Raw genomic sequence first — 18,028 nt, 5'->3', positions numbered from 1 at the left:
CACTTTAGATTGGGCGTTTTTCTCAAACTGGACACACCTAGTTTTGTGTTCATGGAGGCTGCGTGACAGCAATCGACTAGTCTTTGACTTTAAGAGATGCTTAGTTGTGTAACACTCTCCCTGAAGCAATGGAAGAGTTGAAGATCGCAGTACATTCGGAAAACTACTGACAGCAGAGGCTGTAGAGGAGTGTGTCGCTAGATCTCCGTGCCGAGGCCAGCAGTCTTTTTGCTCCTCGCTTCTCTGGGGCCCGCATCCTGGAGCAGCATCCATCAAGCAAGTAAATGTCAACCTGAAATAAGCCTAACATAAAAAAAAATCTTGTTTCTTTAATAAAAAAAGTTATTGTAAGTTTTCGATTTCAATGTATACATCACAAAAGAGAGCATTGCAACAACTCCCAGCAGTGGAGCGCATTGGTTTGACCCCTGTGGGCCACAATACATTTGCAGGGATCGGTCTGACTACAGGGTCTCCACATTAGATCATTCCTTTGGAGCCAGTGGCGTTGAGTCTCTGAGGATCACAGGATCTTATTTCTTCTCGGTCTTTGGGTGTTTCAACTCGACCCCAAATCGGATCCCCCCCTTCCTCCCGATGATTCATCCAAGCCATCATAATTCCACCAGAGGCTCTGTATTTTAGTAAAAAGTTACAGGGGCAGCCTCTTGTTTGGTACGTTACCTTTATGACTATCATATAAAGGCCCATGCTGCGTTGATAGCCGCGCAGTCTAGCGTAATATTGAAATATTTCCCATCCTATCCCTTGAACAATTCTTGTGCTTCTTAGGTCTTTTCAATCATTTTGAGGTTTTTTTTAAACTTATTTTTTTGGCCGCGCGTGCCAGAAATAGCGTGTCTTGTCTGCCACCGCTTCTGGTTGCGCCACCTTCCTGCATGTTGTTTTAGAGACAAGTTTGCAAAGCTAATGAGTGAACCTTTAGATGTATGAGTTGTATAGGCTCAGTTACCTGCATCATCACCTCCACACAGCATAGCCAGGATCCTGGATGTGTGCTGCAGCAGGTATTGGTTGCCATGTCAGGAAGGTGCCTAAAACCAGGGAGATGAAAACCATCTGTCCCTCGCTGTTTGTAGTTCAGAGCAGGCATTCAGTGCCTGAATGTAGTGAAGTGTGGGTGGACCATGCAATGTAGGGGGAGCTTCACCGAGTACTCCATTTCAATTCGTAATTGTTAAAGCCAGCAGGTAAACTTTTAAGACCACAGCAGTAGGTGCCTGAGCACAAGCTTAGGAGCCACAAGCTTCAGAACTGGTTTCCTTGAAGACCGCTCAGGCTTTGTGTATTGGTAATGTGTTCCATGTATTAACACGTATGGAGTTGAGCAGACGCTCGTATGATGTTCTGGTCCATGAGATGGTAAACTGAGGTCATGTTCTCCAAAGTCCTCTGAATGCCTGTTTGTTTTGGTACTTTACCCCCTTCAGTCGGTTGATTAGTTCGCCAGAATGTGCTCTTACATTTTTCCAGCCTAGTCTTTTATGGCCTTGGATGCAGCATCCCATGTTCCTCCGGAGTCTTTCTATGTGTCCCTCCGCTTGAGTTCTTTTCAATGGAGCATCCTGGTGAATGTCATCTTGCTTGTAAGTGCCATCAAAATGATTGACGTTTACTGACAAGAAGCCAGTTGTCTTCAGAGAGGGGACTAAAATCCCTTCTCACCACGTACGATGAGGGTGTTCTGCCCATCATTTCAAAGCATGTTGGCAGATTTCCTAGAGCTGTAATTCCACTATGTTTGTGTTTTTAAGTGTGTAAACATCATCACTCATACGGACCTGTCTACTTTCTCTCCCGCTTTCATTTGGTGGGCACAGGCATGTTTGCACCGACTCAGAGGACTGAAGGCATCTCGACATCTGATATCATCACAAGGATTGTGAGGGACTATGATGTGTACGCCAGGCGGAACCTGCAGAGGGGCTACACAGCCAAAGAACTCAACGTCAGCTTCATAAATGTGAGTTTTCATGGTCTTCTAGAAGTGGGCGACCGCACTGAAGAAATGACTACATCAGAGTTTTACAAATGTAGTTATATGATGAATCAGTCTGTTTTTTATTTTTTCTCTTACGCTTTCGTATTTAGAACCAGGTTATACTTTGCTGTAGACGTTTGTGATAGTTTTCATTGTTTCAGCCAATCAACGCTGCCCAATGCCTCTAAAGACTTAAGTGATCGCAGAAGGGAGACCTGACATCGCCAATTGATCTGATTGGTGACGATGGTAAACGAGATGTTTATTCTTCAAAATGCAAAAGCGTAAGAAAAAGGGTATGAAAAAAATTCAAGAACAGCGTTTCTCGCATTTGATTTAAAACCTATGTTATACAGCATATATTGTGAAAAGTGTAGCCAGTGAAGAGAGTGAACTGAAGTGGTTGTCCAAGTCCACTGATTCTCCACCCATGTCCACATTGGTGATGTTCCAGCAGTTGAATTTCTCTGGAGGATGTTGCCCTTTGTCTGTCGAAGAGAAATGTTATCCATGGTGGAAATTTTTAGCTGTGGCCTTCGTAACCGCTCTTGTGACAGCAGCATGTGAACATCAGTAACAAGTCTGCTGAGAATGTTTTGGCATAAACCCAGAGAAGACACATGTATGTGTCACTGTAACTCACAAACCGAAAGAAACATTTATTTTTACTATCTTTATTTGAAAGTGTTCTTCCAGAGAAAATTTATGAAAGGAAACTTGTCTGATCTCATAAAGCAATTATCAGGAAAACTGTGCTAGGAAGTTTTCTTTTATTGACTCCAATGCACACTGCCTCTCTAACTCCTATGTGTCTCCTACAGCAGGAAGTGACGCAATAAGCTGGTGCATGGGAGCCTCTCAGAAAGGTCCTCAAACACCCAATCTACTAAGTTACTTGTGCACCTACACTGCACAGCCGTCACATCTGTTCCAACCCATGTTCAAATCATGCAGTCACACAATTCTTTACACACACACACATACACACACGTTTTTGTAACAATAGCTGCATTATTAAAATTAAGATACTGAGTTCCTTGGAGTGCAGCGCTTATTTCTGTTTTGCTATAAGTACGTGGGAAGACTAGTCTACCCTCCACACGTTTCTATCCTCCCGTTTGGACTACTGCAATGCTGTATCCCTCGACCTTCCAGACTTCTTGGCCCAAAGATTGCAGTTAGTCCAGAGCTTCACAGCCAGACCGGTTCTGGGCTTACGTTAATGGAATTCTGTCACTCCAGCTTTGATTTCTTTGCACTGACTGTCGGTAAGGAAAGTATACTCTTCAAGTCAGTATGCCTAATCCATAAGGTAGTGTTTAACTTCTGTTGTTCTCCGCTTCCTAGGCACTTTCAGCACTATCAGTCTATCAGCGGTCTCCTCTCTAAAGACAAATTCCCACTCAGGATTTCCAAGTTTCACTTGTACACTATGAGCAGATTAGGCTTTTCAGTAGACGCGGCCACGTAGTAGAACTGGCTGCCATTTCACCTGTGGAAGAAAGATCATTTCACCAAATTTCACAAACTTCTAAAATCCTGGCTCTTTTTTTAATTCCCTTATTTACTATTCTCTGAAGCAAGTGATTCTCTGTAGTTTTGTGACCTTTTGTGTTTTCTAGCTCCAAGGTGCACCTAGTGTGTGATTGTATGCACTCTACAAAACCCCCCAAAATGACAATATTTAATAAATACAACTGACACAAAGTTGTGTGCACCCATTCTTGTTTCCCATCATTCACTATATTGATTTCATGGGTGTGAGAATCATCTCTGCTTAGGCAAACCTTTACCCTCAAGATAAAAAGTTGTGCATGAGTACTGTTTAGCAGTGGTTGGTCGATTGCCATTTGGACACATTTTCCGGTAGCAGTTTTCGTCCGACCTTATCAAAGACCATAGATATAAATAACTGTAGAGTCCCAGTGCTGCCCAGACTGTAGATATATTTATTCATAATATTATTATTTTTTAAAGCATGCAGAGAGACAGTACGTTGGCCACGGTGCTTGTCCCGGCAGTGAAGCCAGTCTGCTCAATGAGGAGGATACATCCTCCGACGCCCTCGTCTTTACATCTTTTAAATGTTACTTTGCTGTCATTTCCTTTCACTATCTGAGAGAGCAGTCAGACCAGAGTGCTTCATTCCTGCCTTGCAGCCATTTATAGGTATTGAAATGAATAAGCATCCTCTCAGTAATTCTGTACTGAGCAATACTCTACACGTCTGGCAAACCTTGACTATCCCTTTTGCCTCCGTGCACCAACGTATAGAACATTTTTACATTATTTGTCTGTACGACCTCCTTGAACTACTACTTGTCCAGAAAATATTTCTCCACATCCTGCAGTATTTTGCAGTTTTCTCTCCAAATTAATTTAATCTGAGTTTATATGGACTTCACAGATTAATATTGCAGATGCCACTTGTGAGTTTTAGACTCGGCTACGTGCCTTTGGAACTTGATTACTTTTGACTCAGTCTTGCTCACTGTAATGTCCTCCGTAGTGGAGCAGAGCCAAGGCTCCACTGCCTGGCCACCCGAGTGGACCCCCTCATGGAAGCTGGCCACTGATCCATTAGCTCTTGAGCTTCCTCCATAATCCTCAAGATTGACACCTGGTGCCACGTCATAACCTTTGTCTCTATCACAAAGTTCCACTTTATAAACCTCTGTAATCCGACGCCTGTCATACTGCTGTGCTTGCTTACCTTTCTTTTGTGTCCATTTATTGTATTCATATAATATTTTTATTGGGGGTAGTTAGCCACGTCTGCTCAGTCTTCAGTTATGAAAACGTATTGCAAAAGTATCCGGATATATATATATACCTGTCCAAGTAACTCAACACCAATGCAATTAAGACTTGCTGGCTCCAGGACGCTTGCCTTAGAAGAGGCGGGTCTACATTCCAGAGCATCATGTGAGCCGGATTAATGGGCAGCAGCAAAGCGGATCTGTTTCCCAATACAGTCACATGCTACCATCATTCATTCTCCTTCAAGACTGCAACTAGTGGCACAAAGCAAGAGATTCCTCCTTCTCCTTGTCCTTGGCTGATTTCATAGCTTTCTGTTAAAACGCCATATCTGGAACAATTGCGGGTGTGCCAAGACGCCTGCAGCCAAGTCCACTCAAAGTACGTTGGAGCTTACAACTTGTTCATTGTAACTAACAATGTTTCATGATATAAATGTGGTTTCGCTGTGGAGTATGAGTAATTATCAGGATTAGCGTTGCTAGCCCTACGGTCAGTTCATCTCAGTCCTTGGCCTCATTGAACTACTGATCCAGTCCAGCTCTCCGCCGCATAGGGCTAGTAGTGTTCGTCAAATGGTAATTTCTCAATTGTGTTTACTGTTTTGTTGAAGTGCAATTTTCACAATTCACGTTCATTTATATCAAAATATTGTCTCTAAATGTGGATTTCAGTTGATCAAATCTGTTGTTGAAACTCTTTTTGTTTGCCCCAATCTCAACTCTCTTTGGCTATACCATAAGTCATTCTAACCTACTCATGCACCTTGCCTTCAGAACCGACGTCGTCTTCTGACTCGCTAGCCCGGGATACTTTTGAGCCCATTTTTCCTCTTGATCCATCCTTATGTGGTCATATGCCCAGAATTGCAGTGCTGTCACGTGCTCTTTTTGCTATGAATAATGCCCTTCCTAAAGACTGGTAGGAATACCATGTGTAAAGACGCCAGCTTCTTCTGTTGTTTGGGTCTTACCAGCCTGTTCCCTGTCAGTCAGATCACCCCGCCACTGGGGTTGACAGGCAATTGATCGTCTTTGTCAACAACCTTCGCCTACAAATTTGAGTCATTCACCACAGTCGGACTGCCTACCCTACAACTATCACCATTTCTGCCTAAATAGTACCAAATGTAGTCAAAATGTATTCCAACAGAATAAAGTGCACTTTTTGCCTCAAAGTCTGCAATTTCTTGCAGTAAAGTTAGGTGCTCTTGTATCTTGCCTAGATGTGGGTGCTGTATTCACTGCGCCACTGGATTCAAGCTAGCCTGCTTGATGAGGCGTGATGCCCAAAATCTAGTCCCAGGATGTTTGTTTCCTGTCAAGGGAAGACCTGGCTTGGCAGTTCAGGCTGGACTGTTGCCTTAAGATACAGGGTCAGACTGATTTGCATATGCTGGGTCCAAACTGGGGTGGCTTGGGGAGCTAAAGAACAATGGATTAAACCCAGATCTGTGACTGGGGGTGAATGTTTGCATTGTTCAGCATTTTGTGCATCAATTTTTTCTTCTGCTCTTTTCCGTCTTGGATATTGGCACCTAAAAGCTGCGACACTATCTGTCAACGTGGATGCCATGGGTGAGCTTGGGGAGCAAAAATGTTGTGGTTGCACCAGGGGCTCGATTCTTAAATCAAGGAGCGGATAGATGCCTTCAATATAGAATACAATGTAGGGTCTATATGTACATCTCTACATGGACAACAATTGGATTACTCTGTTCAAATAAATCAAGCCAGATGTTAGAATCCTTGTATGTTTTAGTTTCTTTAATTACCATGTGTCTTTTACCTTCCAAAGGTTCCCTTAGGCTGGCAATAACAAGTTAGATCATGTAGCCCTTTTGCAAATTTTACCATAAATGGCCCACAGCAATTTATAAAGGGGACTTACCAACTGGCCTGCTCAGCGAATCACACCTCTTAACCAGTCAATGAATTTTGATGGTTGATCTTTCAAGCAAGTTGCGTACAGAATGCACCAATGGGGGCATCAGCCCTGGATTATTAAAACAAATGACATTATGTTCGCTTGGGGCAAAATTGATTAGAACACTTTTGGACAGCTTCCCTTCCGCATAATCTTGTTAAATTGTTTTTGCACATGTTGCTGATAAAAGCTTTGCAGTCCACACTCTGACTATGGTTTGGATAACTGTGCTACGGTTGTCTGCACCCCTTGCCTGGTGAAGCACTTTGTAGCCGCCCACGCAATGCCTGCGGGCATACTCCGCACGCAAGTTGACATACGTTGCTGTTTTAAGGTCCTCCCCCCTACTGCAGAGGTGGTACCAGAGTTCATATAGTACTTTGTCTCAGGAGTTAGTTTTCATATCTTTTCAGGATGTGAAGATGGCAGTAGCTGCATTATGTGCTGTATCTACTTAACTGTCCGCCCACCTCTGTGGCACACTGCTAGTGAAGAGAATCCCTAGCAGCTGTTTGATAGGCTTCCAGATTGGTTTCACACAGTGCCCCATGAACCCTGACTCACTTGCATTTTATTACACAGAAAGCAGAGGGAGGTATGGTTCACTGCCTTAACCTTTTGTCTAGTGCCTGCTAACCTTCTTGAGGTGTGATCTGTCCCTAGCAGCGGATATTAGTGAATTGCGACGATGGCATCACTTCTGCTTGGCACAACAGTATAGATGTAATTTATGCACAAACCATTAACTATTGCCCGTAGACTTTCCGGTTTTATCTGTTCCCTCTTGTGTGTCAGCCCTAAAAATCTTTTACAGAGGTGCCTCTGGCAGGATGTCTAAAGTAGTCCGTCATAGATTGTGCCTGCAGAGATGAAGTGCGCTGACCTTGTTCTAAGCTTCTTTATTTCCTGCTGTGCATATAGCTCCAGGGTCCAGACCATGAACAGCGGCACACCGCTCTGTCCGCAGTCCTTCAGATCTGGCTTGGCAGTGCAACGTCTACCAGAGCTTTTGCAGCTTCCCTTTCAAAAATATACATATAGTGGTCTTCAAATCAGTAAACCGATCTCATCTCATGATGTTGTCTGTTAGATGTGTCCTTCTGTCCACTAGAAAGTGTGTCCATTGCAGTGGTTGAGGTGTGGAGTTTGCAGCATGTGGCAAGGACTGTTTGGGGAATGTACAAGCCATCTTGACAAGTAAGGCTTCCTTGTCAAAAAGCAACAAGTTTTGTATTTATAAGTACTTTCTTACTGGACGTATGATGTAAAATACATTTGGTGAGGAAAAAACACCGCCAAAAAAACGACACCTGAACTGGTTCGTTACTGTATTCAGGACGGTGGGATTGACCAGTTTCACTGTGGACACGCGCTCAAAGATTGTATGTGCGATTGTGATCCATGTTTTGATGGATACGTTTAACAGCAGATTCATCACCTTTTGAATTCCCCCAGACTGGACCCAGTAATTGCCCCCGCACTGTGATAGGTTGTAACATTGTACTCTATAATAGCCAGGTTCTTACTCAGAAATGACTTTTCATATGCCCTTTGGAAATCTGCAGCGCTCTTCCTAAACTTTTCTCAGTGCTTTACAAACTTTTGAAGCATTTATGGACAGTGAGATAGAGGTTATGTTATGCCGCGTCCCCCCCCCCACACACACCCAAAGACTATTGGCTTCAAGCTGTGCCACACACACACAAGAGGCAGATGCTGGCTTCAGACCTACACGTTGTCTGTCTTTGGTGTGTTGATTCCAAGCATGGTTAGGAGTTATGTGACCAATGCCCCTTGTTGCATCCGATGACCAAGGAAACGGAACGCAAAGCTGTGTGTTGCTGAATACAAGAAATTAAGTTGGTTGTGATCCAAGGCCCGGGGCAGATCACCATCTTTGGGCAAGACCAAAAGATTTCTCGGCAGAAACACAAGATTTCCAGGCAGCTGACCTCTCCTTATCGCTTCAGGGACCGATCACACAGGCGGCAATCCAAGGGTCTGACTCCTCACCAGTTGTCTCACTCCAAACCCATCCCCCAACTGGAGCTGATGCCCACCCAGGAGCACTGCTTCAAAATGTTTCAAAATGTTTCTGATCCAGTCTGTTGCCTGGGCAATATTTAAGGTAAGGAATCTGCCTCTAGATAGTCTCTGCCAGATAAGGCGTTGCCGAAGGTAAGTAACTTGTTCTTCACTGTCATGTCTGGATGCACGATTCTAGTTTTTTCGGGGATGCCTTATGGATATAATGTTTGACGGCTCCAGGCTGTCGGGACACAAGGCAGGTTCTGCATTGGAGTGATTCGAAGATATCGGTCTTTGGGCTGCGCTTGGCTTGCTATTTCTGGCCTGCCATTTCCACCAACAATACCAGAAGTTTAGAAGTTACTCCCAGGATCCAGCTTGCCACGAGAGGCAGCCAGCTCAGTCTTTTCAGCAGCTCAGCTATTCTTCTCTAGGTGCTATGGGGCGTGGTGATGGCATGGCCACCAGTGAGGTCAGTCCTCCTGTGCCTCTTCACTTGCGGCGACTCCTGCCAAGATGCTCCGATTCCCCCTTAGACGGCCGTCTGCAGCCTTTAGGGGGAAGAATGTTTTTGTCTCCCTGCCTGATGTATTGTAACCTTCATCAGTGAGTAGATCCTGCAGGTTTTTCAAAGGCTCAGGCTGATTTTGGGCTGTTGGTTCATGAATACCTGCTTTTGAAAGGGCAAGTTAAAGGTGTTAACCCTTGCCCAAGTCTTCTTTGCCCCAGATCCTGTGGATAGGACGGTGTCCTTTGACTGGCAGGATCATATGCTAGCAGGAACCCCCTTCTACATTTGACATCCAGAGTAACCAAAACTGGACTACCTTTTCTAGATTTAGTCATCTAACCTAAAAGGGGTAAACTCGCCACCAGGGTGCACCACAAACCCACAGATAAGAACTCACTGCTAGCATATGATAGCTTCCACCAAAATCACTAAGGGAGAACCTACCTGTGGGCCAGTTCTTCAGATTAAGGCGAAACTGCACTGAGAGAATTACTTTTAAGGAGGAAGCGGCCCTCCTCGCGAAGAAACTCAATCGGAGAGGATACCCTGGGTACACTATTTCAAAAGCCAGAAAAAGAGCGGCCAATACCAATAGGGAAAACTTATTGGCCATAAGGTGGATATTACTGCTTTGTAGCACCTTTGCTGCAATAAAGCTTGTTACAACCGTGAGAGGCAGAAACCAGAGAAGGGAATGAAGCCAGGAGCGTCTCCGTTGCCCAGCAACGGGGTGCACAGAGGGTCTAGTCATCCACGTTCGTGGCGCTGACCACACGACGGCTCTGACAGGAAGCTGAGACGGGATGCTGGGAACCGGACTAGGTTTTTCAGACAGCTATCGCTGGTCCCCCATTTACCTTTGCGGCGAGAGCAGAAAATTGGTCATAGGGAGGAGCACCCACCTTGACGAAGTAAGGAGAGGGGGCAGGAGCGATTACCGGACTAGGTACTATGATCGAGATCCCGGCGGCCATCCAGTCCAGTATCTATCTTTTCACGATACTATGGGCATGAGCATATGGAGCAGCATTTGTAGGCAAGATACTCCAGTACTATGTCACTGAGGGTACCTTCCCCGACTACGTAGTACAATATGTACAGCGGCCACAAGTATATAGACGAGAAGTGTCTTTTTAGAAACCTATCCTGGTCTATCCTGTCAGGAGATATTGTATTGTGGCACATTACCATCTAACCTCTGTGTAAGTCTCTTTTTTGATTTGTCTCCCCCAGAGTGTGACTACAGGGGGTCTCTCCTTGTCTCTCGCTAGTTCTAGCAATGTTTTAAGGCAGGCTCGGTGAGTGACCAGGTATCATGCTACTTTCTGATTATAAATGAGAGATGCTGTGGAGATGCTAGGGAGAATGCATATGCACCGTGATCTACGCTTACTTTTCGAGTAGGTGAGCCTTTATTAGTTGCACATTTTAGAGCAACGCCATGTTATCCTTTTTGCAGGATTCTGTTCCAGGAAATATACCCGTGTCGTGGAGGATTGACAATTGTTGAAGCACTGTAGCAAGCGAAACCACGAGAGGGAACAACTATGAGTGACCTCTCCTATTTGTGTTTTCTCTTCTTTCTCTTCCATATATTACTACGGGAGAGTGTTACATAGGGGATACCTTGGTGCAGGAACAATTGTTCTGGCACGTTTGCACTCCAGGAAATGAGGTGACCTAGGTCCTGGGATCAGTAAGGTCCTGACGAAGGCTGGCGTGACCCTGTGTGATGGGCACATAACTACGGCTGAAACATGCCGACAAATTGGCAGTAAGGTGGGGGGTGTAAGGAGTTCATAATCTCTTCCAGTCACCACCATCCTTCACATTTTTAATCCTGGCCGCAGGGTCCAGGAATAAACGTTACGCATAGTGATACCTCCGAGCTGGTTTTAACTCACACATAGCTCGTGCCACCACACATACAGATATTTTATCACTCTCTACTCCTTTTTGTGTATCAGGAAGGGCTGAGACGCTGGCGGTGGTAGACCTTCCAAGTAGTTTCCATGACAGTCATACACCTGGTGGGGTCCCTCCATCAATTGAAGGGTAAACAAGCTCAGCAAGGTGACGTTTGATCAAACATATATGGTGTTTACATCCAGAAGTTGTTCAAGATGTCTTCGCCCAGTTGGGCATGCCGTGGATAGATCTTTTTGCCATCACCAAGAATGCTGTGTGTCATGCCTTTTGGGAGTTTCTTAGGAGGCGTGTTCTACCTTCAGTGGGATTCAGGTCTCCTTTAGGGCTTTGCCCCTCTGCCGCTTCTTCTCCAAGCCCTGAGGAAAGGCAGAGGAGACTGAGCTTGGCGCAATTTGATACTCTAAGCTGCTGCGCCTGAGCATAGGCCCTCAGGAAGACCTGCTGTGCCTGCAATAATTCAGTATTCTTCTGCGGAATCTCCACAATTTTAATCTCCGTGCATGGAGATTGAGCGGAACCAGCGGAGTCGTATTGAATTACCTGCAGAGGTGGTGGATGTCATCTTGGTTGGCTGCTGTCAATACACCAAGTTGTTCTATTCTGGCTGCTTGTAGCCTGGCGCAAGGGCAATCTTGTAGATCCATTTCAGGCAAAGTTTTCTGAGGTACCTCTTTTTAGTACCTGTTTTGTTTTTGCTCGCTCAATCCAGCAGAATTTGACATTGTGAGGTCTTCTCAGACCACCATCATTTGGGAGATACTGCTTTGGTTATCATTCAAAAGGTGAGGGATCTACGGTCAGAAGTATCCATCAGAAGAAGTTGCTAACCATCCATTTGGCCACAATAAATAAATACACTTTCCTGAATGCTGCTGGTCCCACCGCATCGTATCTTCCTGCTCTGGGGCTGGTCACAGGCTCCCAACCTGCTCTGCCGCCAATCCTGAAGCTGCTCTCGCATGAGTGCAGCATCAGGATTGGCCTAAGCGCCCTCGATTAGCACTCCAGGACAGGCTGGAAACCTGGGCCTGCTCTCTCCAGCTCTCCCGCTCTCTCCAGCCTGGGCTGGAGTGAGCTTCACTGCGCATGAGCAGTTTGACCGGCCTAAGCCGGACTTTCAAACCCTCATGCACAGTCTTGGAGTCAAGGCCCCCAAGACTCGTCCAGGGATTAAAAATAAAACTACTTTAAAACCCTGTTTAATGTAATGGTGGTGGCAGGGGGTGGGCGGCGCTCCTCCGCTGCAATGGAGCGGCCGCCGCTCTCTCTTGCCCTCCGTCACCTTCACCTCCAGCTTTGTGAGACCTCAGAGGGTAATCTTCGGACCTTTCACAAATATGGCAGTTTCTGTGACCCCTAGTTATGTTCATCAACCATGCATTTATGGTTTATTAGTTTACTTTGTCCAGAACGTTTCCCGATTCCAGGTCTGCCTGACAGTGAGGTATTTAAAGACCCTTAGACATGGGTCTTCCACATTTTGTCTGCTTTTGATGCAGGAAGCCGCACCGCTCAGACCATCAACCTCCTTTCCATCTTTCCATCTTCAAACCTTTCAATTCTCTTTCAGCGCCTGGTCAAGATTTAAGGTTTGTCGATCCTAACCTCCATCTGATACTAAAGCTGTTTCCGGTCACATCTAGGGTAAAGTAAAACCTATTGCCCATCGTCCTAAACCAGTTTTTGGAGCAGGCCTTTGGGATTCGCTGTTTGACTTCATGATACGTTTCCTGCCACTTTCTTTACTTCCTTTTAAATCCTTGACCATGAGCCCTCGGTCGGGCTTGGAAGTGGCATTGGTCTCAGCCAATAGAGGGTTCATTCCATTGGGGTTCACCGTCCTACCAATATTCGCTCCCACACAATGTTTTTAAAGCTTTAAACCCATTTTAAGTATAGGGCCACAAGTTGGTAAAATGTGCCAGCTTGTGAATCTGTCCGAGGCCCCATGTTTAGCAGCGGTCTGTCAGGTGAGTAACTTCCTCCTCTCTGAAACAAGGGTCCTCCCACCACCTTGGCTCTTGAGCCTTGGTAAGAGATGTACACATAGATGGTCCTTTTGGTGTTCATTTTCATTTAAGCAAATGGTTTGTTGACATATCCTGACCAGAATGGCTATCTGGTTCCACACAGTACATCCCTTGTGCACATATGGTTACTAGTTCAATGTCCTCGAATGTAATCCAGTGTTTTTCATACAGTATTCACTGTGTCGCATACTAGAGGCAAATCTGTAGAGTCTGGTCATGTTCCTTCTTACTTTGATTGCTGGGTCAATTCCCTGCACCTGCTTATTATGCAGGATCCAGAATCCATGATTTCCGGTGTTTAATAAATACCACTTTGAAGATAATATGCTTCACTCAAATTCTGTCTTGCCAAAGGAAAAAATATGAACTGAATAATATTCCACCAAACCCCACCAAAGCCACATGGATAATGTCCTGTGATGGGGGCCGGTTCCAGAGCGGACGCTGTTTAGACCTTGGTGCCCTCTGTGGTCTGGTGTGAGATTATGTGTGTCCATATAAACGCATAACGTAGAGGGGGAATCTCCAGCGGAATCTGTTTGCAAGATGGACAAGAGTTTGCATATGATTTTTTGTATCTAGTTTGAGTTAGGGGTGAAGGTTGCGACACAAGTGATTTTGTTATCCTGTGTTCTGACATGGGTTCCCAGCAATGCTGTCCGATTTGTTATCCCGGACCTTTTTTCGTGCTAGGTTGACAGAGTGGTGTGGGTAGCGGCGTCGCTCTCAGACTGGCAGTCAGTTGCTGTGTCTATAGGTCAAAGTCAGCTGCATTGCTGTAATAGCAAAGTATAGAAACTGACCGTATGGCAGGTTATCGCTCAAGGCTTTGGGGTGATGGCTACCATATAGTAGTAGACTGTGACTGTTTATGGTCAGTCGACATTTTGTATTTAGTGGTACTACATATAAATTTTATTTATAACAGTAGGACCTATGTATTAAAACTCCTAAACCACATAGTCACCAATCTACACACACTGCACGTCCACACTCACTCCATCACTGCATCTTATTTTCAAAAGACTTCGAGGGGCCCGTTGGGTATTGCAGCTCAGGCCTTACGAGGAGTTGCTCGATGATGGAGCATGACACCCATCTGAGTGTATGAGGGTTCTTGCTTCGGAGTTATCAGATTCCCCCCGATCTGCTTGCCTAGCGTCTTCCGACTTACTGCTTCGCTCTCCTTTTGCTTTGTGACTTCAGAGGAACAGCATATTTCCTGTGAATACTTATATTTTTGAAGAGCATGCATCTGTGACCATACCGAGGCGTGTACTGACAGCCTCTCCCATAAAGCTCATCTTTACTACGGACAGATGTTCTCTCAGTATCCTCTTCTTCCTGAAGCGGAGATTCTCCAGGCAGCAATGTGGGCAGAGATGTTTTATAAAGTATTACTATGTATTCAAATTACTGTGTCCAAGATTTGGTCGATCAATCAGACTTCGCTTACTGCTAGATGTCTGATTGCCCCTTTGAGTAGTATTTCACTGTAGAATGTACAGTCCGTCGACTGACCATTAAGAAGGCTCACAGCGAGGGCTTTGATTGGTAACTTAGGACTTCCTTACACAACTCTGAAGTTTGTGATGTCGGATTGCTAAGACGACAAAACATAGTACGAACTCCTAGCTTTTTCCGAAGATTCTGTTGTTGTGTAATCTTGCTCGGGGTACTAATGATGTCACTTCACAATGCTTCTCACAGAAATGGCTTAACAACTACACTGAACAAAAGCACACAATTTGTCTTCGCTTCTTTAAAGAAAGCCTTCCGCACTTTTCTGAACAGCTACTGTTCCCTTTGAGTATGTTCTAATAGCATTAATATCCATTGAGACAATAGTCTTCACCTTTCCTATGCCTATTCCCCTTTGGCTTGGGATGCAGAACTATGGTGGCGGACAATTACCTCATGTTCAAGCCCTTTAGAATGTGCATTAATGCTTTGAAAGACCACGCGAGCAGTCAGATCATATGAGCTTCCACTAGAAGTTGAATCACCTCAGAATATTCTGAATTGTTAGATGGTTTTAGGATTTGGTTATTTATTTGAGCCACTGTCTTCTATTGTCTTCTGTTTCCTAAAGGAGAAGAAATACAACTTACAGGAGAGGGTGGATAAGGTGAAGAAGAAGGTGAAGGACGTGGAGGAGAAGTCCAAGGAGTTTGTCCAGAAGGTGGAGGAGAAAAGCATCGACCTCATTCAAAAGTGGGAGGAGAAGTCGCGGGAATTCATCGGTAACTTCCTGGAGATGTTTGGACCCGAAGGGGCCCTGGTAAGTCTTTTCACTGGATTCTGAACAGGGATCCCAGCCTTCGCGCTTTTGATTGCTTTCTCCTTCTATTGAGCATTTCACGTACAAGGCCAGAATCCTGACCCTATCTTTAGCCCCTCCATGTTTGTGTGAAAGGGAGCCCCATGGTGTTAGCCGTCCTTCAGGTAAATCTTTATGGTCTTTCTTAAGACTCAAAGAATCCAAATAAATCTCCAAAATTAGAAGCTAGCAATTGAAAGACTTCCATAGATTGCAGTGTACTCTGCTTCCTGTGGTGGCTTCTAGGGCGTATTCTTGAAATGGCTGGTGGTACCTTTTGCCGCTTATATCTCATTGTGTTCCTTCCTTCACTCTGGTGCGAAGACCTATCCCCCTATTCTGAGTCGGGTATGGATACAGGGATTGGAAAACCTACATTCGGTGTCCAACATCCACCCTTGTCCAAAAGAGCTGGGTTTCTGCTAAACTATGAGTCTGTCTGAATGGAATACATTTAAAACAATTGTCCACAAATGAGACCATTTACATAGTTACTGATACATCTGAAAATTGAATCTAGTGCCTATTCTCTTGGAGCAATGTTGTATATCCTTATTATTTAGTACCCTTCTTCTGAAGCAATGTTGCTGCTTCAGAGGCTATGGAAATTGCACATATCTATATTTTTCTAACCTCTAAATTTGCCCATAATCATAGCTGCACCCTGGGGTTGGTCCTTGTCAACTGTTTCTTACAATGTTTGTGTGACCCTTTCAAATCTCTTCATTTCTTTTGCCTCATGAGCTCTCTGCCTTTCTCAATTTTCAGAAACACATGCTTAAGGAGGGAAGAGGCCGTATGCTCCAAGCAATCAGCCCCAAACAGAGTCCAAGCAGCAGCCCTGTGCGGGAGCGCTCCCCCTCGCCCTCCTTCCGCTGGCCCTTTACCAACAAGATGTCCCCATCCTCCTCACCCATCAACCTTCCTCGGTCCAAAGGGGCGGCTGCCTACGACATCAGCGAAGACGAAGAGGACTAAGCTGCCGGGGTGCTCAGCCTTCACTCGGTCTTTGTAGCCTTGCACTAAGCCTAAAGGAGAAGCGAAACAGAGGCGTCGAAGAACTATCTTCGCGAACAGTGAAACCAGAAAAGAAAGGATTAGCTTTGGATGAACCACCCAGTGAGAACTGGGGTAGTTGCTGTCATCTCTTTAACATGGACTTGTGTCCCTAGAAAATAACCAGCGTTTGTTAAACCTTATTTAGCTGTGGATTCTCTTGTTTCCTTCTTTTCATCTTACAAAACTGTGGTTTTAATTCAAACATAGTTTTATAATTTGGGCGCGTGAAAATTCAGGGTTTTGGCCTCAATTAGCTCTCGGGCATATATCCTGATTTTATGAGGTTTTTTTTCTTCCTTTCCTGGACACCACTAAATTTATTGAATGGACACAAAGTTTAGTTGCTTGTATGAATGGCCCCAATCTATTTCCTTTCCACTCTCGAGATTTCAAGTTCTTGTGGAGCCAGGCAGCCCCATTTGTGGATGTTGCCATAAGGAGCAAGCTGGGCATTGGATGAGGGCGATGCCCGTAAAACCAAAAGAAAGTAACGAACGCATACAAACGTGGCCATATGAAAGCATGGAGGAGAGGGGTCGTGGGTTCTATTAGTGGTGTCTCTTAATCCTCTTGGGAACTCGAAACTGGTTGACGCGTATGTGGGACCCTATGTGCCTCACAGCGGGCTGGGTCCGTACAACAGAACCACTGTGCCCCTCCAAAAGTGCAGGTGGGAGTTGTCACAGACTCGTGTCACAAAATGGAGCCTGGCTCTGAACACTCTGGAGGGTGGGTTGATGTATCGTCTGCAGTGTCCCGCCAGCCATGAAGAGCCGGAGGGCGCACTTTCCTTGCACTCAGGTGGCGCCCACTGAAGATTGCAAGCACTTGGGTTTTGGGTGCAGTGTGTCGTCGCTTCTGTCTCCTGTGTCTCCTGTTGAGAACAGAAGGAAAAGCACCAGTTGCCTCTTGACTGTGCAGTGTAATATTTGTCATTTTTCAATGTGTATATGTTAACCCAAGTAGGAAATAAAAATTCCTTCTGAAAACGTATTATTGTAGTGTGCTTTTATAATTCCAAGCTTCTTTAGGAAGCAATGTACCAAGTGTCTTTAAATGAGACCTCTTGTTAACACGTCTTCTCCATAAAAACAACAACAATAAACTCAAAGATAAAACAATGTTTATTCACTTAAAAAAGCCAATGGGTACCTTTTGAGGGCAGTGTGGCAGAGTGCACAGTCAGAGAGGGACCAATGTCGAATAAGTTCTTTGCAGCACACATCAGGCCCATGCCGACAGCAATGTAGGGAAAGTGTCAGATATGGCCTTCGTCACAATGCCGGCACAGTTGGTCTGCGTCCTTGGTTGTCGCTTGTTTGCTAGTGTCTTTGTCTTGTAGCAGCTCGCGGGCGTGTGCATGTCCTGGGTGTTATCTTGGGTGTGTGACAGGTCGTGGTCATGGCTACAGTGGAGTGTGCCAGTGCTGGGGGTGCAGAGGCATAGGGGATCACACAGCAACA

The 18,028-nt window shown here is 45.2% G+C and overlaps 1 protein-coding gene across 2 annotated transcripts in view; it reads left to right on the top strand.

Moving 5' to 3' along the window:
* The window catches only part of PCYT1A (phosphate cytidylyltransferase 1A, choline), a 170,537-nt gene extending 152,982 nt beyond the window's left edge, over positions 1-17,555 (top strand). For both annotated transcript variants that reach the window (XM_086944610.1, XM_086944611.1), the window contains 3 exons: positions 1,842-1,984; positions 15,279-15,467; positions 16,275-17,555. In XM_086944610.1, coding sequence (XP_086800736.1) covers positions 1,842-1,984; positions 15,279-15,467; positions 16,275-16,484 — 542 coding nt within the window. In that variant the 3' untranslated portion in view covers positions 16,485-17,555. The remainder of the gene's footprint in view (positions 1-1,841; positions 1,985-15,278; positions 15,468-16,274) is intronic.
* The last annotated feature ends 473 nt before the right edge of the window (positions 17,556-18,028 follow it).

Source organism: Lissotriton vulgaris, chromosome 11, assembly GCF_964263255.1.
Source record: "Lissotriton vulgaris chromosome 11, aLisVul1.2, whole genome shotgun sequence".
Taxonomy (NCBI): domain Eukaryota; kingdom Metazoa; phylum Chordata; class Amphibia; order Caudata; family Salamandridae; genus Lissotriton; species Lissotriton vulgaris.
The sequence above is the reverse complement of the archived record's forward strand: the minus strand, read 5'-3'. Positions and strand labels throughout refer to the sequence as shown.